Source organism: Mobula hypostoma, chromosome 9 (genome assembly GCF_963921235.1).
Source record: "Mobula hypostoma chromosome 9, sMobHyp1.1, whole genome shotgun sequence".
Classification (NCBI taxonomy): domain Eukaryota; kingdom Metazoa; phylum Chordata; class Chondrichthyes; order Myliobatiformes; family Myliobatidae; genus Mobula; species Mobula hypostoma.
This window is the reverse complement of record NC_086105.1, coordinates 42607970-42631500: the sequence shown is the minus strand read 5'-3', so window position 1 is coordinate 42631500 and position 23531 is coordinate 42607970. Positions and strand designations below refer to the sequence as shown.

General features: G+C 42.9%; 1 protein-coding gene across 4 annotated transcripts in view; it reads left to right on the top strand.

Moving 5' to 3' along the window:
• Positions 1 to 23531, top strand: part of pot1 (protection of telomeres 1 homolog) — a 355041-nt gene that overhangs the window by 64183 nt on the left and 267327 nt on the right. For all 4 annotated transcript variants that reach the window (XM_063058161.1, XM_063058162.1, XM_063058159.1 and 1 more), the window contains 2 exons: positions 13033 to 13116; positions 23076 to 23217. In XM_063058161.1, the coding sequence (XP_062914231.1) occupies positions 23095 to 23217 (123 nt within the window). In that variant the 5' untranslated portion in view covers positions 13033 to 13116; positions 23076 to 23094. The remainder of the gene's footprint in view (positions 1 to 13032; positions 13117 to 23075; positions 23218 to 23531) is intronic.

Genomic DNA, 23531 nt, shown 5'->3' with positions numbered 1-23531 from the left:
AAGGAGATTTCAATATTTTGTTTTGAGAGTGGTGGAGGCAGATATGATAGAAGCATTTCAGAGCCTGTGAAATAAACTGATGCGTGTGCAGAGGATGAAGGGATGTGGGCCATGTCAGGCAAAAGGGATTGGTTTAATGATGTATCATTAGTTTAATTAGTTGGGCACTATCTCATGGGCTGAAGGGTCTGTTCCTGTGCTGTACTGTTTTATGTTCTATGTGTCCTTGGCGTCCGAGACCAGAATTCCTATAACTTGCAATTAGATGAGCCGCATATATAATATGGCTTACAGGAGCAGGTCAGTTGGGTATCCCTACAGTCAGTGCCTCCTGATACTTTCAAAGCCTTACTCGTATCTACAAGGAATAAGTCAGGAGTGTAATGGAATACGTGTCTGGATGAGTGCAGTTCGGTGCTCAACACCATTCAGGGCAAGCAGACTGCCTGTGATCTCATCCATCACTCTGAGCATTTATCCTCTCCGCCACTGGGGCACCGTGGCCTCGGTGCATATATACTATAGAATAAGCTGCATTTACTTGTACAGGCTGCTCGGACTACCTCCTGAAATCTACTATCTCTGCCACTCAGGAGGTGATGAGCAGCAGACATTTGGAAACAGCTCCCCCTGCAGGTTCTCCTCCAGAGTACACACCGTCCTGACTTGGAGGGGAGCTATTGGTGCAGCAGGGATCCTTTCAACTGAGGGACTGCAGTTGTTGAATAGAGTACTTTACCACATTGGGGTGGGCAATGTGCTGGTCTGCCACAAAATGAAAACTTTACAAGAAAATTCAGGAGAGAGTGAGCCATGCAGTAAATGTCCAATGGCATGGATACAGCTCAAAAGTGGTCCCTTGGGCCTCTCAAGCTCTAGTCAACTATCAGCCACCCACTTACATGGATTTCACGTTATTCTCCCTTCCTTTCTATCAGTTTCCTCCAGATTCAAACACTTGTTAACACACTTGGAGTTATCTGGCACATCCTCTCCATGACCTACTGAATAAGCAGCGGAGCACCCTTTTGAACAGGCTCATTCAACTCCACTGTCAAAGCTCGTTACAGAAAATCTTTCCTACCAAATGTAATATACAACAGTTCACCTCTGTGTGAGAGGAGTACAATGGTCTCTGTTTTATTATTTCATACATTATTATTGCACGTTGGTAAATTATTGTGTATATTAATATTTTGTACTTTATTATTAGTTAAGTCTGCACACTGCTGTTTTAAATGCTGCTGTAATGAAATAAATTCCCACTTGGGAACAATGAAGTATTTATTATTATTATTATTACCTAATAACCCACACAACACAAACAAACCTGGCCAAACTGAGGATTTCTGTATGGAAATTCAGCAATGTGGGAGGTGACAGGAGCACCAGGTAGTTATAGGTTGAATATGCAAACTCCACACAGACAGCACCTGAGGTCAGGTTTAAACCTGGATTTCTGGTTCTGCAAGACACTTTCTCCACTAACAGTGCCACCGTATTGCACACTTGTGACTCAGAACCCCGTCCCAGCACCATTCTCAAAATGGTGTCCTCTGAGGAAGGGCAGGAAGAGATGTGTTCCTGAATGTCCGGGAGTGGAATCCCCACGTGAGCTGAATGGAAGACAAAGGTTCCTGAAGTGAGTGTGGCATCTCTCAGCCAATCGATGTGCTATAGCAGTACCAACATGTAATGACCTCTCAAAGTTGGTCTTGATGGGCACAGTTTGGAGTGACCATGCACATGCTGAATGTATGCAAGAAGAGTGACACTGCCAAATCTACCACATGGGAAGGACCATGGCTATAGGACCATGGGAATACCAGTGATACTTCAAGATCACACTATCCTGACCTGGAAGTGTTTTACCCTTCTTTCATTGCCATTAAGCCAATATCAGGGATGTCTTCGCCACCATGGTAACAATAGTTTAAGAAGGTGTCCATAATTATTGCCTCAATTTTCTGAAGAGCAGTAATTACAGACAACAAATATTGCAGTTACATCTGTAAATGGATTAACAAAAATGTCCTGCTCCTGTAATTTCAAATAAACCTGGCCAAATTGAGGATTTCTGTATGGAAATCCAGGAACAATTCCCTTTGTGTAATACTTGGAATACAAGTTTTGAGAAATGTAACAACAAAAGCGATAATAGAGAGGGATTGGCTGGTTGGCTTGTATAGGGAAGCTATAGTCATTGAATTATAGACATTAAATTAACTTTCAGTTTGTGCAAACAGCAAATCTTGACACCTTTCATCACAAATTAGCGCTCAGTAATCTCCTTGCGTAGTAGGTGATTGCTTGCAATTCCTACACCCACTTGAACTTCGTGGGTGTAAACTGTATAATGCAATTGCTCCAGAGTTTATGATTTATCATGTGATGTTTAGTTCCTGCAAACTTGTAAGTTCTGCAGCTTTGTTGACATTTACTGATTAACTATTGATGCTTTAGTTTAAAAAAAATTGTCATTTACAACTGACCATAAGAGAATGATCGCTTAACCCTTTCCTGACTGAATGCCGTCAAAAGGTATTTTTACCCTGTCTAAGTGATCGCAGATCTTGGCATCATAAAGCCCACCAAGTCGGAGTTGACCATCAAGCACCATTTATCTTAACCCCGTTTTATTCTACTCCCTTTCACATAAACTACCCAAGAATCTATCCTCTTTAATAGTTTGTGGGTAACTCAGTCACTAATTAACCTACCAAATGGAATAGCTCTCCCAGAGGAAACAAGGGTGAATGTGTAAGTTTCATAGACTTGACGCACAAGGTGGGAAGTGAACCTTGGTTTCTGGATCTCTGAGGTAGATATGTCCGTGTGCCACCCTCAATTGTATGGCACCTTCAACTGACTAGGTAAAGAGTGCATTATTCCTAGGGTGACCGGAATCATTATGTGGCATCCTTACCTCAGCCTACTATTCGTGTTCGTTGTGGGTTGCATGGTGGTGTAGCGGTTAGACTAGCGCTTTACAGTGCCAGCGATAGGAAGTTCTGGGGTCAGTTCCTGCTGCTGTTTGTAAGGAGTCTGTACATTCTCCCTGTGACATCATGACCTCCAGGTGCTCCGGTTTCCTTCCACATTCCAAAAGACGCATGGATTAGTAGGTGTTGTGGCTGATCGAAATCGCTGGAGAGACGCTGAAGCTGGTGATTATAAAGGTCTTTATTCATTATGAAAACCAGTCATTTTTAGGGAGACACTTTGAGTAGAGTCTTTCAAATGCAAAATACATCTCTTTTTTGTTTTCTCCTTAAGATCCAAAAAAGAGTCGATAATCCAATATAGCTACAATAGTTACAATGACATTGTTTACTTCAATAATTTGGGTTGACAATGCTTCCTTTGAATTATATGTCTACAGTGGCAGGTGCCTCTGATTGTTCAAACACCTTTGCTGGGACAAGGTAATTCACACAGATGGTCTGAAAGCTTCTGGGGGGCAGAAATCCCAGACACCCAAAAATTAATATTGTTAGGGCTGACTCTGAGTGCACAAATATCCCAACTATTAATTGTCTATACCAATGACCATGATTGATATATAAGTGACAACATCAATATGGTCTGTCAGCTTGAGCCCAAGTCACAATGTGCAAATAACTTAGCCAGTGTTGCCTGCTTTGATGCAAAACCCCATTGTCTTACATTTAGCTGTTGTTATGAGAACATCTCATGGTTATTTCATGTTGTAGACATCTCTTGAGCAGCCAGTCCCATACTGTGTGCCAACATCCTATTCTCTGGAGGCAGCACTGTGCAAAGTTGTCCTTTTAACTTCAGACTGATTATTGATTGCAATTTACGTTAAGAACTGAAGACTGTTTCTTGCTTGAATTAATATCGAATATATACACATGATTTCATAACTGAGTGTCATGACAGCAACCTTTCCCCCAATGGTAGCAAATTAAACAGCTGTTCATTGACTTCAGGAAGGGGTCAGTGCATATGCTCCTGTTTATATTGCTTCTGCTGAAGTTGAGATGTTGAGAGCTTCAGGTTCTTAGATGTGAATATCACTATTAGCCTGTCCTGGAGGAACATGTAGACGCCATGGTTCACTAGTTAGTGCAAGGTAGAAAACAATGTATCCAGATGCATCATAGCTTGGTACGGCAGCTACTCTGCCCAAGACCTCAAGAAACTGCAGAGAGTTATGAACACAGCTCAGCACATTACAGAAACAGCCTCCCCTCCACTCACTGCCTTGGTAAAGCAGCCAACTTACCCTGGGGATTCCCTCTTCCTCCCCTCCCATCTGGCAGAAGATACAAAAGGCAGAGAGCATGTATGATCTGACTCAAGGATGGCTTCTTTCTCACGGTTAAAAGCTACTGAGCCCTTGTACAGTAGGATGGATTTTTGATCTCTCAATCTACCTTCCTATGACCCTTGCACCTTATTGTCAACTGTACTTTCTCCGTAACTGGAACACTTCTACTACCTTAATGAATTGATTTGTTTGAGTGGGTACGCACAACAATTTTTTTCATTGCATCTCAGTACATTTGTCAATAATAGAGCAAATTACCAATTTACATGCAGCTCATTGTCCAAAAACCTTTTATTTAGGTTCATTCCTCTTTTCATCTCTGTCCTTAACTGTGTAAGTTATTATTTTTCAAATGACATATTCTAAATTGGTCCTGTCAGCCATGGACGATGAACACAGGATTTAAGGTTGTGTTAAACCATTTGAGTTCTTTCAGGGTAGAATTTTATTATGATCATGACTTAATAGGAGTGCACTTGAAATCTTTTAACCAGTATTGAATGAATGTGAGGGAACTTTGCAGATGATGATAAAACTGGCTGGAATCCTAAATCATTTATGCTTTCAATCAAGGAAGAACTTGTTTATAATCCTTGCTTTCCGCATTACCTTGTAGTTCAAACGATCCATTAAATGTCTTTTAAGGTGCAAGACCAAAAGAAGGATTAAATCCAAGAGAGGCGAGACTGATTACAACTGCAGCACGTGAGTGGAAAACAGGCTGCGTGCTCCATAAAGCCGAAATTAAGAGGAGGCCATTACTTTGGCACTCAGCAGAGTTTAGGTTAGACAATTGGCCTCATTCCTTCCTTCACCATAATTAATCAGGCGTGAATGCCCAGAGCACATGGTGTCTTAAGGTCTGATTTGGAACTATCTTCTCACTTTCCTTGCTTGATGTTTATCCATGTTTTGTTTAGACCCTCAGAAACCCATTGACCTTTAGAATTAATTTCTGTAAACTTGGAACCTTGGTTATATTGCTTGGTGGCATCCTGTAAGAATAATTTTAACCCCCTCCCCCTTCATTGCAGTCAGTACACGCACTGGGACCTGGATACAGTACTTCTTTCTGAAAACCAGATGGCAATTCATTGCCTTGATCTAGGAGAAGCAGGCTCAGTTAAATTGTAGAGTGAAAAAAATCCGAAGTCTTAAGAGTTGTGGTAATGGTGTTCTTTACGGTTTGAAGTCAAACTTTTCATTTTGATTACTCCCTGTTCAAGCAGTGTTTTGAAGAATGCTGACTAGGATTTTCATGCATTCCATGGGCATGTGAAACTAAATCTTTGTGTGTGTGTGTGTGTATGTATATGTATGTGCACGTGTGTATGTCTCACCTTGATTATGGTTGAGAAAATTAAATCTCGAGTGTTGAATTGAAACAAGTTTAGCAGTATGGACTATATCTTGCAACTTGCATTTCTAACTGACGTTTAATGCGACTTCACTGAAGGGTAAGCAGAACAAAAACTGATCAAAAGATTATCCAAAGAGAAGGAGCATTTTAAAAAGGACGTTAAGAAAAGCTTTGAGAATTGAAGTTACTGCTGATAGTGGAGCAAGGCTCGTGAGATATACATCTGAAATGGAAGAAGGTGGAGGTGTCAAGGTCATGTGTCAATCTACAAGAAATTGGAGGCACAGAGGAAGAAAACTGGAGGGCTGAGCACAAGGTCGGAGTTTTGTGGGAGGGAGGATGGCAGAATTGAATTACAGCAGCAAGCACAGACTTCAGCATTAATGTTTAATAGTTAAGACAAACTTTGAATTATCCAGATTAGAACAAAACTGTAGTTTATATAATTCACTGCGATTAAGGCACATGGTATTGAATATTCTTAATTAAATCCCATGCTTTGTGTGAATTTTCTTCTTATAGATTAAAGTTAGTACTCATTATACTGGCATGGTTGATGATGAGTGTAAAGAAAGACTGACTTGCCATGGACTGTGAAGACACACAGTTGCTGCAGGCACTGCAGAACAAGCCCAGGGGAAGGGAGTTGTTGCAGAAGACAGTATGGATTGGGAGGAGAGGGGGAAGTAAGCTGATGGAGGAACTCAGCGGATGGGGCAGCATCTGGAAGCAACGGACATTTCAAATAGAAGCCGATATTAGGGTGGAGTGTGTGGAGGGAAGGAGGTCGTATGTAGAAGTGGGAGGGAAGGGTGAGGCCGGGGCTGGGAAGGTGATGTGGACCCAGGTGTGGATGAGTTGTTGGGAAATGGAGCCAGGCGAAAGAGTAAGGCTGGTGGGTGGGTGATGGGTGGGAACAGATAGGGATGGACAATGGGCATATGGAACCAGGAGGGGGAAGAGTGATGAGTGGTACAGGAATGTTCATCTTTTCCATCCCTCCCTGTGCTCATCACCAGAACTCATTGTCCTCTCCTATCTATCAGCTAACTACCCATCCACCTAGTTTCTTTCTCCTTGGTTCCCATCAGAGATGCTGCTTAACCCAGTGAGTTTCTCCAGGTGTTTTTTTATTTGTTTTGTTTTCCCCATCCTGATACTGCAGTCTCTTGCCTCTTTAGCATGGGGAGGGATGTTGTAAACTTGTAAATTGGTCTATTATTGTCATATGTACTGTACCAAGTTACCATGAAAAACTTGTCTTTATACCATCGGTACAGATCAATTCATTACAACATTGAGGTAGTCCAGGGTAAAGCAATTACGGAGTGCAGGCTGGAGTGCAACAGCTACAGAGAAAGTACAATGTAAGCAAATGATTATGTGCAAAGTCACAGCAAGGTAGTCTGAGAGGTCAAGATTGCAGTTTTATTAAAGTTTGAAGTAAATTTACATCAAAGTACGTATATGTCACCTTGAGGTTTTTTTGCAGGCATTGTCAGTAGAATAGAAAAATATAATAGGAACAATGAAAGAACACTGACAAATAACCAATATGCAAAAAGAAGACAAACTGTGGAAGTAAAGAAAAATTAAGTATAGGAATATTACCGAGAACATAAGTTGTAGAGTCCTTCAAAGTGAGTCTGTAGGTTGTGTAATCAGTTCATAGTTGAGGGAAGAGAAGTTATCCACACTGGTGTAGGAACCTTAGAGTTGAAGGGTAATAACTGTGCCTGAACCAGGTGGTGTGGGATCTAAGGCTTCTGTACCTCCTTCCCGATGGCAGCAGCAAGAACAGAGCATGGCGTAGATGGTGGGATTCTTGATGTTAGGTGCGGCTTTATTGTGGCAGTGCTCCTTGTAGATGTTCATAATGCTTTGGAGAGAGAGCATTGCGTGTGCTGGACTGAGCTGTGGTGTTTTCATACCAGTCTGTGATGCAACAATATGGATACTCTCCACTGCAATTCTATAGAAGTTTGTCAAAGTTTTAGGTAACGTGACAAATCTGCGCAAACTTCTAAGAAAGTAGAGGTACTGTTGTCCCTTTGTGATGGCATTTATGTGTTGGTCTCAGGACAGATCCTCTGATACGTTAAAGTTAAAGCCAAGGAATTTAAAGTTACTGTCCCTCTCCCCTTATGGAGGATTGGTTCATGGATCTCTGGTTTCCTCTTTCTCTTGTCAATAATTGGCTCTTTGGTTTTGCTGACATTAGTGAGACATTGTTGTTATGATACTATTCAACCAGATTTTCAATCTCCCTTGTACATGCATCTTTCAGTAATTTAGCTGAAATATAATCTCTGTATTGTGCAGAACATGTGAATAAGTTCCTCTAAACAGCAATGTAATAACAACAGTATTTAGAGACACTGTTGTCGAGCATTATATTTAAATGTGGTACTTGACTAAATTTCCAGGAAAGATCACATGGAGCACCATTCCATGACTTTCACGGAGAAGATCAGCTTCTGCTCTGGAATTTGGTAGTAGGATCTAACTTTAGCTAGGTCTGCTTTAAATGGAGAACTTGCTCCTTTCAATGGCAATCCTAGGAAGGGTATTGATATATGAACAGAGGAAAGACCTTTGAGCATGTAAAGCAAAGGCACTCGTCTATTCCATGAGGCAATGTAGTAAGCATTAGGTGGATCGTGATACACTCTCAGAATTTGTAGACCAGTCTGTTTTAATAGCATTGGTTGATGTAAAGTCATTGGCAAAAGCATCTACTGTTTTTCAGAATGGTGTCAAATGCCCACCTGGGGGCTCAAGCCGTTCTCAGGGTTGTTATGCAGTATCAACTAGACGCCTACATGTGGTCTGTTGATTGACATCCTTCTGGGGGTAGGGCTTCAGATTCTTTGATCATTGGGATCTCTTCTGGGGGAGGTATAACCTGTTCAAAAGAGACGGGTTGCACCTGAACCTGAGGAGGACCAATATTCTCGTGGGCAGGTTTGTTAGGGCTGTTGGGTAGGGTTTAAACTAATTTGGCGGGGGGGGCGGGGAGTGGGAACTGGAGTGACGGGACTCGGGATAGGATGGATGGTAAAAAAGAAAAGATAGCATGCAGTCAGACTGTCAGGAAGGGCAGGCAGGTGATGGGACAAAGTCACAGCCAACAGGATGAGTATCAGTACATTAGGGATGCAAAATCAAAAAGGGTAGCAAAGACAGTACTCAAGGTGTTTTATCACAATGGATGGAGTATAAGAAATAATGTGGATGATCTTGTTGCATTATTACGGATTGCTAGGTATGATGTTGTGCCCATCACTGAATCATGGCTGTAGGATGGTGGTAGTTGGGAGCTGAATGTCCAAGGTTACACATTATATTGGAGGGATAGAGAGGTAGGCATAGGGGGAGGCGTGGCTCTACTGGTAAAGAATGGCATTAAATCAGAGGAAAGATGTGACATAGGATCAGAAGTTGTTGAATCCTTGTGGGTTGAGTTAAGAAATTGCAAGGGTAAAAGGATGTTGATGGCAGTTATATACAGGCTGGGAGGTGGACCACTGATTACAACAAGAAATAGAAAAGGCATGTCAAAAGGACAATGTTATGAAAGTCATGGGAGATTTTAACATGCAGTTCGATTGGGGAAAATCAGGTTGGTAATGGATCTCAAGAGAGTCAGTTTGTTGAATGCCTAAGAGATGACTTTTTAGGGCAGTTTGTCATTGAGCCTACCAGGGAATCAGCTATACTGGATTGGGTGTTATGTAATGAACTGGAGGTGATTAGGGAGTTTAAGGCAAAAGAACTCTCAGGAACCAGTGATCACAATATGATTGAGTTCAACTTGAAATTTGATAGGGAGAAAGTTATATGTGACGTAGCAGTATTTCAGTGGAGCAAGGGAAATTACAGTGGTACGAGAGAGGAATTGGCCAAAGTAAATTGGAAGGAGCTGCTGGCAGAGATGTCAGCAGAACAGGAATGACATGCATTTCTGGGAAAAATGAGGAAGGTGCAGGGCATGTGTATTCCAAAAGTGAAGAAATACTCAAATGGCAAAATAGTACAACCATGGCTGACAAGGAAAGTCAAAGCTAATGTAAAAACAAAAGAGAGGGCGTACATCAAAGCAAAAATTAGTGGAAAGGTAGAGGATGGTAAGTTTCTAAAAACCTACAGAGAGCAACTAAAAGAATCATTAGAAGGGAAAAGATGAAATATGAACGCTAGCTGGCAAATAATATCGAAGTGGATCGTAAAAGCTTTCTCAAGTATGTAAAAAAAATAAGAGATGAGAGTGGGATAATGGACCACTAGAAAATGAGGCAGGAGAAATAATAACGAGGGACAAGGAGTTGGCTGATGAACTAAATGAATATTTTGCATCAGTCTTCACTGTGGAAGACACTAGCAGTGTGCCAGATGTTGTAGTGTGTGAAGGAAGAGAAGTGGGTGCAGTTACTATTACAAGGGAGAAGGTGCTCAAAAAGCTGAAAGACCTTAAAGTACATATGTCACCCGGACCAGATGAACTGCACCCTAGGGTTCTGAAAGAGGCAGCATTAGAGATTGTGGCAGCATTAGAAATGATCTTTCAAAAATCATTGGACTCTGGCATGGTGTCAGAAGACTGGAAAATTGCAAATGTCATTCCACTCTTCAAGAAAGGAAATTATAGATCAGTTAGCCTAACCTCAGTGGTTGGGTAGATGTTGGAGTCAATTGTTAAGGACGAGGTGATGGAGTCCTTGGTGATACAGGACAAGATAGGACAAAGCCAGCATGGTTTTCTTAAGGGAAAATCTTGTCTGATGAACCTGTTGGAATTCTTTGAGGAGCTTACAAGTAGGATAGGTAAAGGGGAAACAGTGGATGTTGTATATTTGGACTTTCAAAAGGCCCTTGACAAGGTGCCACACCTGAGGCTGCTTACCAAGTTAAGAACCTGTGGTATTACAGGAAAGTTACTAACATGGTTAGAGCACTGGCTGATTGGAAGAAGGCAGCGAGTGGGAATAAAAGGATCGTTGTCTAGTTGGCTGCCGGTGACTAGTGGCGTTCCGCAGGGGTCGGTGTTGGGACCACTTCTTTTTATGCTGTATGTAAATGATTTAGATGATGACATAGATGGCTTTGCTGCCAAGTTTGCAGATGATACAAAGATTGGTAGGGGGCAGGTAGTGTTGATGAAGCAAGTAGGATGCAGAAGGACTTAGATTAGGAGAATGGGCAAGAAAGTGACAAATGAAATGTAATGTTGGAAAATGCATGGTTATGCACTTGGGTAGTAAAAATAAATGTGTGGATTATTTTCTAAACAGGGAAAAAAATCCAATGCAAAGGGACTTGGGAGTCCTTGTGAAGAACACCTTAAAGGTTAACTTGCAGGTTGAGTTGGTGGTGAGGAAGGCAAATGCCATGTTAGCATTCATTTCAAGAGGTCTAGAATACAAGAGCAGGGATGTGATGCTGAGATTTTATAAGGCACTGGTGAGGCCTCATCTTACAGATTTGGGCCCCTCATCTTAGAAAAGGTGTGTTGGCATTGGAGAGGGTCCAGAGGAGGTTCACAAGGATGATTCCAGGAATGAAAGGGTTATCATATGAGGAAAGTTTGAGAGGTCTGGATCTGTACTCGCTGGAATTCAGAAGGATGAGGGAGGATCTCATTGAAATCTTTCAAATGTTGAAAAGGCTAGACAGAGTAGATGTGGAAAGGATGTTTCCCATGGTGGGGGAGTCCAGAACAAGGGGGCACAGTCACAGGATAGAGGGGCGGAGATGCAGAGAAATTTCTTTAGTGAAATTCGTGGAATTTGTTGCCATCTGCAGCTGTGGAGGCCAGGTCATTGGGTGTATTTAAGGCAGAAATTGATAGATTCTTGATTGGACATGGCATCAAAGGTTATGGGGAGAAGGCCGGGACATGGGGTTGGAGGGGAGTTAAAAAAGGATCAGCTGTGATTAAATGGCGGAGCAGACTCGATGGGCCAAATGGCCTAATTGTGCTCCTATGTCTTATGGTTTTTGTGGTCATGGAGCCACAGTAACCCTTGGCCAAATTAACCCCTGTGTACAATTCATCAAGTAGCTTTTAGGTGCACAAAGTGAAGTGACTCAATCTTTAGTTTTTGCGGCAGCTATTTGAAACTGCAACCTTACACACTATGTGATGATCAGCAGGGAGGTACTTTACAATTCCATGGTACAGGATCTCAGTGCTACGTGAATATTTTCTATTCCCTGATCATCCTCCGTATTATTTGGCATGTCAAGTAGAAGATGGTAGCATTACCTTTTGCTTCATTTTCTCAGGCGTATCCAGCCATTATGACTTTTAAATGGAAATATATTCCTCTCTATTTCCACAGTTATTGTGGGGAAGGCAGCATCTCGGAGGGGAGATAGTTGCTGGGGATATATATAAAAGGCAGGTTTGTTCTCTTCATCCACAGTGAGGTGGATGAAAATAACTTGATCATGATTTATATTTGCAAATTCCAGTGAGTTATGACAATACCTGATCCTTCAATGTAATTTTTCAAAAGAAAATAGGTGGCCGTTTAGAACTGCTTTTCCTAAAGTGATTTCCTGGTGTCAGGGCTGTGTTCTAACTGTTTAGCGAAGCAGGATTGATTTACTGCAGGGGCAGGGGCAGGGGCAGGCTCTACCAACTGTTTGCCATTTTAACAGTGTCTGCAATCCATCACACTGTACCTTCCGAATCAGGCTGTTCTCTCCTCTGCAGGAGGAAGAATTGCCACAACATCACTATGAGTGATAGAAAAAATGAGGACTATGTAGGAGAGAAAGGTTTGATTGATCTTGGAGTCGGTTGAATGGTTGGCACGATATTGTGGGCCGAAGGCTGTATACTGAGCTCTAATGTTCTATTAGAACATTTGGTGGGCACGTGGTCAAGTGGTTAAGTCATTCGACTAGCGATGTGAAGGTCGTGAATTCGAGCCCCAGCCGAGGGCAGCGTGTTGTGTCCTTGAGCAAGGTACTTAATCACACAGTGCTCTGCAACGATACTGCTGCCAAGCTGTATGGGTCCTAATGCCCTTCCCTTGGACAACATCGGTGTCGTGGAGAGGGGAGACTTGCAGCATGGGCAACTGCCGGTCTTCCATACAACCTTGCCCAGGCCTGCGCCCTGGAGAGTGAAGACTTTCCAGGCACAGATCCATGGTCTCGCAAGACTAACGGATGCCTTTACTAATGTTCTATGTTCATGGACTAGATTTGTTCTCTTATAAATCTGATTTATTCATTGTCAGACTCTTTAACCCAATATCAGATGTACCACATGATGCTTCAACATTTGTTCCAGAACTGTTCCAAACTAGCAGTGAAACAACCTACAGAGATAAGTCCAGAAATATCAATTGTCCATTTCTCTCCACAGAGTCATTAAGTTCCAACAGCTTCCAACATGTACACTCTCTTGTGTCTGTGAGGATCTGTATCTCATCTTTGGAGAGCTTTGGAGGTAAGAATTCCATAAGTTTCAATAAAGTCACTTCTGATTCTTCTAAATCCAATGTAATTCCAGCTTATTAATCACTCCTAAAAGCAAACCTGTTCTCTCATAAACTAGCTTGGTGATTTTTTTTTGTTGCATTCCCTCTATGACAACTTTCTTTTTTAGATAAGAGAAGAACTCTCCACCAGGTGCAATCTCGCCAAAGCCCTGTCTAATTGCTGTAAGACATTTGTGTGCAAATCTTGTTGCAACTCAGGCCAACATTTTTGCCTTCCTAACTGCTTGCTGCATCTGTGTGTATGCTTGTGTCTTGTGCACAAGCAGAGCTTTTAACATTTTCCATTCTCTCACCATTTAACAATATTCTGCTTTTTTTCTTTGCATTGGAGAGGGTGACCAATCAGATTTCCACTTTCATATCCCATCCACCGTGCTCTCAGTCATTTTCTTGGTTTGTCCACATCCTCTTGCCCCGTGTGACTTTATATAGTGTCGGGGCCAGGACAGGCTGCAAAGTAGAGTTATCAAAATTAAGCAAGGAATAAAGGGTTTCTAACTACATGGAGATTCAAGAGAATGTGGGGTTCTACTTGTAGTAGAGAAGCTGAAGGGAGCATTAAAGAGGGGTGTTCAAAATTAAGTGTTTTGATTGAGAAGCTATTTCTGCTAAGCGATGGTTGGTAACTAGAGAGATATGGGAATAATCTTCCTGAAACTCAAAGCTGTTAGGATCCTTTTGAATCTGATTCTGTAATGGGTGTCATCGCTGTTGAATCACAATGTTGCACTGAACTGGTCCATTCAGCCTATTGAGACTGTACTGAACATCCAACACCCATTTACACTAATCCTATATTTATTCTCCTGTCACTCCCATTGATTCCTCCCACCTTCTGCCATTCACCTGCATGTTAGGGAGTATTTATAGTGGCCACGTAACCTATCAATTCTAATATCCAGAAGAAACGCATGTGGTGAAAGAGAGAATGTGTAAAATTCACACAGACTGGGGCAATGGGGTTATGAAATAGCAGCTTTGTTGGTGGAGCAAATGTGCCCAAAAGCATTCTAAAAACCAAGGGTGTTCAAAGTACCTTGGAATGCTCAAGTTTAAGAGGCAAGGACTGATTTACTTGGGAGCTCTTTGAAGGTAGCTGACACCAGCTTAGAGGGTCAATGGCATTCTATGCTGTCAATTTCTGTTTCCAGGCCTTTTGCTTCTCCTGTTTGTTGACATTTTGAGGACTTGCTGCCAGGTACCTTCGAACCGACCCTTTCTGCTTGAAGCACACCCTGGAGTCTCAGTCATGTTATTTTTTCCCACGTGGTACAAGATTGATTTTGCTTTGCATGAAGTTTGCCGAGAGATGTCCATGTCTTCACAACCTTCTGTTTATTCTTTGTCCAAGACTGGCTATGTGCAACTTGTGATCAAAGTTAGAGCTTGTATCACTCTGGGCAGGTAGAACTTCCCAGACTGTGTTCAATGGTGGATCAATACTTTGACTAAAGTAACACAAAAAGCACTCTTGAAGGGAAAAAGTGGTTTTTGAAAAGGAGAATATCCTGGAAATGCTTTTTTAATGTTATAAAGTTTGATCTTAATTTAAAGAAACAATTACATATAATATTTGATTCCGGCTCATTATAATAATTAATTTTGCTTATTTTTGAGACCTTGGATTCACTGACAAGCCCAGTATTGTTGCCTGTCCCTAATTGTCCTTGGTGGTGATGAATCAAGCCACTATATTTCTATTGGTGAAGCTGCTCCCACTGTGCTTTCGGGCAGGGAATTCCAGGATTTACACCCTGTAATACATCTATAAATCAGGGTGGCATGTGCCCTGTGGGCAATCTGCATGTGGTGGTGTTGCCCTGTAACGGCTGCCCTTGTGCTTGGTTGTAGCTGCTGCTGGTTTGATAGGTGCTGCCAGTGCAGCCTGGGTGATAATGGCAGCGCTCTTTGTAGATTGGTGCCCAGGGTAGCCACTGAGAGCTGGCAGTGGAGAGAATGAATGCTTACTTTGGTTGATGAGATGCCAGTCAAACAGCTTGTGTTGTTCTGGATAGGAATGAGTCTCTTGAGGGTTATTAGCATTGCAATTGACCAGACAAGTGGAGAGTATTTCATTACTCCCCCAACACACGTCTTTGTAGATGGTTGAAAATGATGAGTCACTAATTGCGGAGAACCAAACCACTAGCTGATGTTGTTGCAGCAATATTATGCATCTATTTCAGTTGAGTTCCAGGCTAGTGGTACCCCCAGGATATTGTTGGTTGGATGTGGCCATAGCAATGTCATTGAACATCAAGGCTAGGTAGAGGAACCTCGGGTCCCACTCCACCAGGTTCAGGAACAGTTATAACTCTCCAACCATGAGGTTCCTGAACCAGCGTGGATAACATCACTCACTACATCTCTGAATGGATTCCACAATCTTTGACCAACTTTCAAGGACTCTACAGCTCATGTTCTCAGAATTATTGATTTACTTATTTATTTGTTTTTTGCAGAGTTTGTCTCCTTTCGCACATTGGTGTTGGTTGGTGACCGCTTTGTGTAGGTTTTCATTGATTGTATTGTATTTCCCTGTTTTGCTGTGAATGCCTGCAAGAAAATGTCTCTAAAAGTTCAAAACAAATTTATTAACAAAGTACATATGTGCAACCCTGAGATTAATTTTTGTGCGGGCATACTCAATAAATCCATCATAGAATTAATCAATGAAAGACTGCACCAGCTTGGGTGTTCAATTAGTGTGCAAAATACAACAAACTGTGCAAATACAAACAAATAAGTTATAATAATATTAAAAAGCAATAAATATCGGGAACATGAGATGAAGGAGTCCTTGAAAGTGAGCCCATTGGCTGAGGGAATGTTTCAATGATGGGGCAAGTGAAGTTGAGAGAAGTTATCCCCTTTGGTTGAAGAGCCTGATGGATGAGATGTAATAACTGTTCCTGAACCTGGTGGCATGGGTCCTGAGGCTCCAGTACCACTTTCCTGATGGCAGCGAGAAGAGGGCATCACGTGGGTGGTGGGACTCCCTGATGATGGATATTGTTTTCCTGTGGCAGCGCGCCATATTGATGTGCTCAATGGTGGGGAGGGAGGGTGTTACCCATGATGGACTAAGCCATGGCCACTACTTTTTTGTAGGATTTTCTATTCAAGAGCATTATTGTTTCCATACCAGGCTGTGATGCAACTATACTCTCCACCACACATCTATAGAAGTTTGTCAAAGTTTTAGATGTCATGCTGAATCTTTGCAAACTCCTAAGGAAGTAGAGGCACTGCCATGATTTCTTTGTAACTGCACCTTGGTGCTGGGTCCAGGATGGGTCCTTCAAAATGATAACACAGGGGAATTTAAAGTTGCTGACCCTTTTCACCAAGGTATGATATGGTGACATATACGTACCTTGATAATAAATTGACTTTGATCTTTGAACATCTTGATGTTCATCTTGATTGCTTCCCATATGTGGATCAGGAAATCAACGAGAAGCTTCACCAATCTCTATCCAACCCATTTGATCACTCTCTGAGGCCACCAGTTTGGCATTCCACTCCATTGTCTTTTCTGCAAACACCAATGCCTTTCTGTAGCCAACATGAGGTATGGGTTAGACTGGGATATGAGTGTGGATTAAGCAGTGAATTCTTTTGCTGCAAAGCAGAAAAAGACTGGAATGGAGCTACGTACCTGGTTTAGAGAAGGTGTATTGTCACAGTGCTCCATCTTCAGGGCTGCCGAAGAAATTGCACAACTTTGCATCTTTCACTGATCTGGTCAGGACCTTGGCAATGGCACCATTTTTAATGGAACATCTTTATAAATCACTTAATAATGAGTCACGACTCTCCCCTCCCCATCACCCCTGCACTTTTCACGACTGCGCCTCTGACTTGAGTGATGAAGTTATTTCTCCAGCACGCCAAACAGCCAGACCTGAGGATTGCAGCTACCCCGTAACCAGAGCCGTAACCCACAGGGGCATCATCCTAACCATGTCTAATAATTACTGTGTAGCAAGCTGGATTCCTTCAAAATTAGCAGGTTTGGACTTGACCTTGACAATCTAATTTTATAATAGAGAACAGTATGCAGTGTTTTTGACACTGCATATGCTAATAGATGCAAGTTTTAACTTGCTTTTTAAAATATAAAATACAAAGTAAAGCCCATCACAATTAATTTCTTTGCTCCAGTGGGTATGAACTGTGTATCTGCCCAGGATATGATCTGCTCAGGCTGCTGATTTCTGATGTGGAAAAGTGGGGACTTGTTTGATTGACATTGGTGGTTTCCTCTGTCCTTTGTTAACAAAGTGGTTGCTTCCTAATTCCCAGAGCTGAATTGTCTTATTTTTCACAGTACTTCTCATGGATTCCTAGATTTGGGATACTTCACTCTTTCTGGTGCTGTTCCTAGATTCGTGGAACCAAGAGACCTCGCCTTGTCCTGCTATTGCTCCGAGATTCCCAGTGCTGGCGTTCCTTTCTTCCTTGCTCTCTACAGTGCTGCTCCAAGATTCCCGGAGCTGGGATTCTCCACCTTTTCCTAGTACAGCTGCTCGTTTCTCCGAGCTGGGATTGCTTTGCCTTCCACGCTGTTATCCCTGAATTGCTGGAGCTCAGGCACTGGGGTTGCTGCACTGCCCTTAGGCTGGGCAGCTTTGCCTTTAACACCACTGACCTCAGTTCTCCAGGGGCAGATTCATTAGCAGCGCCGTTCTCACGGTGCTGTCATTCTCTGCTCTTCGAGCTGCTTGTTGAATTCGCCTCTAGGTTTGCCTTTCCTGCTGGCAACTTTCTTGCTTCTCATAAGGGAAGGCTTCAGTGTTGCTCTCTGGGGACTCCAGCATCTCGTCCTGCTCTGTGTGTAGAGCTCCTCAGACCTGCGCGCTTTTCCTTTCCTCCCAAGTCGTGCAGCTCTCCACTGTCCCTGGGTTGCTCTCAATTTGCTCTGCAGCCTTTGAACAGGGTTTGGGAATGGTTGCTGAAGGATGATTCCATACTCTTCAGACTCCACACTCTTGTTCTGTCCCTTCCTCCTCATTCCCATCCGAGTGCCTGCCACTTTGGGGGACAGGATTTCTGGTTTCTTTAGGAGCAGTTCTGATTGGTGTTGCCTGGTCCCAGGTACCTTGTCTCTGCCAGTGTTTAGACGTGTTTGAATAGGATGGGTTTTGTGCAGGTGACCAGCCTCAGCATAGAGATTTCAGCATTTGGCTGTCTGGCAGTCAGATGTTTGCTCTTTCTCCTTTCTACTCTTTCAGCAGGTGATTGTTTCACAGAGAGCTGCTTCATTCCTTAGTTTGCTAGAGGTTTAGCACCCTCTGGGTTGGCTTGGGTAAAACCTAAGATTACAGTGGTGATTCTAGTAGAGACTCATGATAGCAGATAGATAACGTTGCCATTCTCGCCTGCCCTCTGTGCTGCCTTTAATGTTTTGAATATGTGTCCTGTGTATTCTCGATGTCACTGCTTCTCTCACCTAGACCTACCTGAGGAAGGTGAGGGCTTGAGGGATGAGTGCATTGATGGGATGTATGGATTGGACATGTGGAGAGTTTGCATCTTCTCTTGCAGGAGTGGGATGAAAGCCTCTCTCTCTTCAATGATGGCATGCTTCTTTATTCCGTCTCAAAAAAATCCTCAAGCAATTGTATCTGAGTACCCTCTCAGAAGTCTTAGAAAGATGTGCTCTCTCTGAAACCATGCAACCCAGATACCGCCGTCGAGAAGATTCCCCACACCCAACTGATACAAATGTGATTGGTCTTTTACACATTACACTCCTCTTGAATAACTTCCAAAGCCCTGACAGCTTAAAATTGCAGTTTTTTTCTTAGTACATGAAGCAGCTGTTGAACGATCTATCCAACCCTTGGCATTGAGTCTCTTCCTTTGCCAGGTAAGTAGTTTTATCCAAAGCGTTTACTGGTACAGTGACCCTTTAACAGACACTCAGTGAACACAGCCTGGGTTCCTCTTTGCAAATGAAAGTGAGCAGTCACTTTAAAGATTAGTTGTCTACTTTATACTTTATTTCCCAAATTTCAGCCCCCATTCAGTAAACTCAAGCACAGCAGTAGCAAGGCAGTGACCTGTTTTTTTTCTCTCTCCCTCCTCTCAGGTTTGTGCTAGACTTGCCCTTGGTTATGTTGTTGATGCTTTTCACCTTTTATTCAGGCTGTTTCATCAAGCAGCAAGCTGTCGTTAGTACTATGAAGGTGTACATGCTGTTCCTTAAATTGCTCTCTCAGTTGGAGGCTGCTGGCAATCAGAGCTTGTGGGGCAGAGTGAGGTGTATAATTATAATTTGATTTTTAGTTTTAACCATGAGGGCACTGATAACATTTGCTCTGCTAACTGTATGGAGTTCCTTTTATTTTACGTGTAAACATTACATTATTTTAATTTTGAAAAAAGGAAGGCCTTTTAATTCCCACAATGCACTTGACCCAACTCCTGTTGCTTCTTGTGGTGGACCGAGTTGCACAGCATGGAGAAAGGCCCTTCAGCCCAACAGGTCCGTGCTGACCAAGATTCCCATCTAGTTTGTCTCACTTTCCTGTGTTTGGCCCATATCCTTCCTATTCATGTATCTGTCCAATTGTCTTTTACCTCAACCACCTCATTGGGCAGCTCATTCTGGAATGGGTTGAAAAAGTTGCTTTTCAAATTCCTATCAAATCTGCCCATCCTCACCCTAAGACAATGTTCTTTTGTTCTTGATTACTTAACTCTGGGGAGGTGGGGGGGGGAGGTTGGAAAGGACTGTATGCATTCACCCTGTCTCTTCCCTTCATGATAATGTACATCTCCAAGACCACGATTCATTTTCCCATGTTCCGATGAAAGAAAACTTCCTAACCCACTCTGCCTCTGTCCATCACTTAGACCTTCAAGTTCCAGCAACATCTCTATAAATCTCCTCTGCACTTTTTCCCGCTTAATGAAATCTTTCCTGGGGTAGATTGGCCAAGGCTGTACACAGTATTCCAAACATGGCCTCACCAATGACCTATAGGACTGTGTAGAGTCAATGCCTTTCACGGACCATAAAACACCATTCAGAACAGTGTAGGTTGTTTGACTGATGATAATCTGTCTGTCTTGAAGGACAATGGAATCATTTGGCACTGGAGTTACCTCTCCAGGGCACGAGCCTAGGTGGAAGATATGGAGATCCTGGGGTGACTAGTTGTCAAGAACCCCCTCTCGGCCCCACCGGTGCAGTCCAAAGGAAAGTAAAGCAATATGTTTGGCACCAGCTTGGCTGCAGGAGCTGCCAGAAGGATGTTCAATGATGTCCATCCACCTGAGGGCTCCACTCCGGATTTTCTCTCTGGTGTTACGTACCCCGTAACTGGGTTGCCAAACTAGCAGAAATGGACCACTTAGTTGGAGTCTGGTTTAACAGAAATTAATAAAGTTTTATTAAAGAAATAAGTAACACGGTACTCTAATTGCAAGGATATAAATGCAACAGGTTAGCAATGATAAAACACACATGTACACAGAACTAGGATAATAGGAATCAACCAAGCTCTATCGCAGTCTCGGGGTAAAATGATCAGTCTCAAGTGACGCAGAGTTCAGTTCAGCTTAGTACAGTTCGCAGTAATTGCTGTTGTGCCATTGGAGAGAGAGAGAGAGAGATAGAGATATTCAAATCTGATTCAGCAGAACTTTGATGTTCTTCGCGGTTAGCTCTTGGGCGGACCCTTTGTTATGTCTTCTGTGGTCACCGACTGTGACCCCTCGGCTCCGGATACGATCGTTCTTCCGCGGTGAACCCGGCACCCAGGCAAGGGCGGACACACACACCAGGTTCCCGCCGATCGTACCCTTTCACCCTGTGCATCTATGGTCGGTTCCCGCGACCAGACCTCCAAACTCTCACCAACTTGTGGGGGCACACCGCTCTTCCAGGGTCTCGTTATCTCGTGATCTCGTGGTGTGTGTCGTGCCTTATTGAACCTGTTCTTTTTATTCCCCTGCTGGGCTATCGCCTGTCCATCAAACTTCAAACAGTTCAGGTTCAAAGCAACCGGTCTGTCAATATTCTGAAATGTGTTTCTTTCTCGTTAATCTCTCTCTTCTCTCTTATTAGCATTTTGAATGTTTCTCCATTGTCTCACTTATCTCTCTCATTAGCATCAATCTTCTGATAACTTGGTTTTTTCGTCACACTGGGTTTACTCTCGTATCCTTCGCCTCTGACGAGGCTGCCCAAGAGGCAGTGGGGCTATTCACCCATAGCTGGCGATCTTGTTCATGAACACCAAGACATGTCCACGTGCAGGTGGGCCTGCATGCTGTGTGTGCAGGGGTCTCCTCCCTGTCCTTTGTAGTAGTTCAGCCCGAGTCTGAAAGAAGTTCTGTTCCCGTGTGTCACCAGCAAGGAGGCACAGGGTGAGGCTTACTGTTCGAAAGGCTGCGTATTGGCTGGGAAAGACTTGTGCATTCAGCTCTCCGTTTTGTGAGACTGCTAGACGGAAAGCGAGAGCGACATGCGCTACCCACTACACTGGCACACTAGACGCGTCATAACAACCATTTGACAGCCACCCTCAACATTCATTACTCCCACTAGTGGCACACAGTGGATGCACTGTTCACTGTCTACAAGATGCACTGCAGTTACTTTCCCTACGTTATTCAGCTTTCAAACTCTTGCCACCAAGAAGAACCGAGGGCAGCAAGTGAGGGAGATGCCACCCACTTGTAGGTTCCTCTCCAAGTCGCACACGGCCCTGATTTGGAAACATATTGTCGTCCTTCACACCAGGACTTGGAGCCATCACCTCGCAGCTCCAGTGGGAGCACCTTCATCACAAGGGCCTCAGCTATTTAAGAAAGTGACTCATGCACCATCTTCTCAAGGGCAATTCAGTCTGGCCTTGCCTGCTGTGCCCTGATCCTGAAAATAAGTGTAGGAGAAGTGTCATCGACTCTTGCTGGGCATTGACCAGGCCCAGTGGTAATAGGAGGTCCAGGCCCCACCCCAAAACCTTGTGTGCAAGGCCTACGACGATACTTGAGTGCAGTAACTGAGGAGCTATGCAAGCCTAGAAGTTCCATAGACCTGTGAGGTATTTGAACTTGCTGGCTGCTTGCATACAAACCCATGCGCAGGTGTCTGTGTGCATTCTTCTGCTGTGGAGTTGGCTTCCAGTTGATTGGTGAAGCCCTGTGCAGTGGGGGAGACCTTGGAGTGATCCTGTACTTACATCCTAAACCTTGATATGCTTACTGACCAAAAGCTGATTTCTCTCAGGCTGAAATACAGAATGTTATAATCTCTACTTGCTTTCAATTTCTTCTGTGAGCTGACCCTTATAGTGGTAGTTTCCTTTTGCTCTATAGGCCATCCGAGATGGGAGCAATCCTCCTTTTCAAGCCTTTTGATTACTGATTTTAATCGGTCTCTGTGGCTTTTCCTAGCTTGAAAAATCCCCTTCCTAATCTTTCCCCATCTTCACATGCTCCTATTTAATCATACATTTGAGTATTTCCCTGAATATTTTCTTGGGATTTTGGTATCAGTCATGTTTTGTTCATAGTGCTCTTGGGAAATATTTTATCATGTTATTAATATAATTTTCCGTTGACAGCATCAACAGCCTTCTGACTGACAGGATTTTTATTCTCCCTTTTGTAGAAATCTAGCGGAGTGAATGACAAACGCTGACGCAAATTGAAACTCCTATTGGTTAATGGGGAGTTGCTTGCTAATAGACTTTTAATACCAAGGCATTTCACATGCATCCATCAAAATATTTCTGCCTAACAACTCAAATGGAACTGGTTGAGTCTTTTTAATAGCCTGGCTTTATTTGAATTGAAACTGTTGTTCATTTTTGCTGTTTCATTCTTAATTTTGTTTATGAATGTTCTCAAATGGGGATTTTCAACTAAATTTCTTATTGCTTTTCAGTTAATCAGTGGAACCAGGCATGCCACTTGTGCAGCTCAGAGAGTCTGACGGTCCCATTGAAATCCAGTTGTCTGGCTCTAGTGAGTGGATTGAATATGATAAACTACAGTTGGGATCCGCTCACATCGACAAATATGTTAAGGTGAGCCTCGTCCACATGCATCAGTGAGAATTAATTGCATCGTTCAGCCTAGTGCATTTCGTCACACCTTTTGAATATATAGATACGAAGGCTATTGGTTCAAATTCCTGTTTTTGACAGGTACATCACCCAGTTATGGATCACGGACACTGAGTCTTTCTGATTTATGTCACTTTTTACTGACTTTGAATGGATTAAGTATGTCAGAACTGCAAGAATATTTATTGTTATTCTGTGTGAGCACTTTGTGCAATAGATGAGCGATGGATCCCAATACAGTAAGGATGTGGAACCTTTAGAGAGGGTGGAGAAGC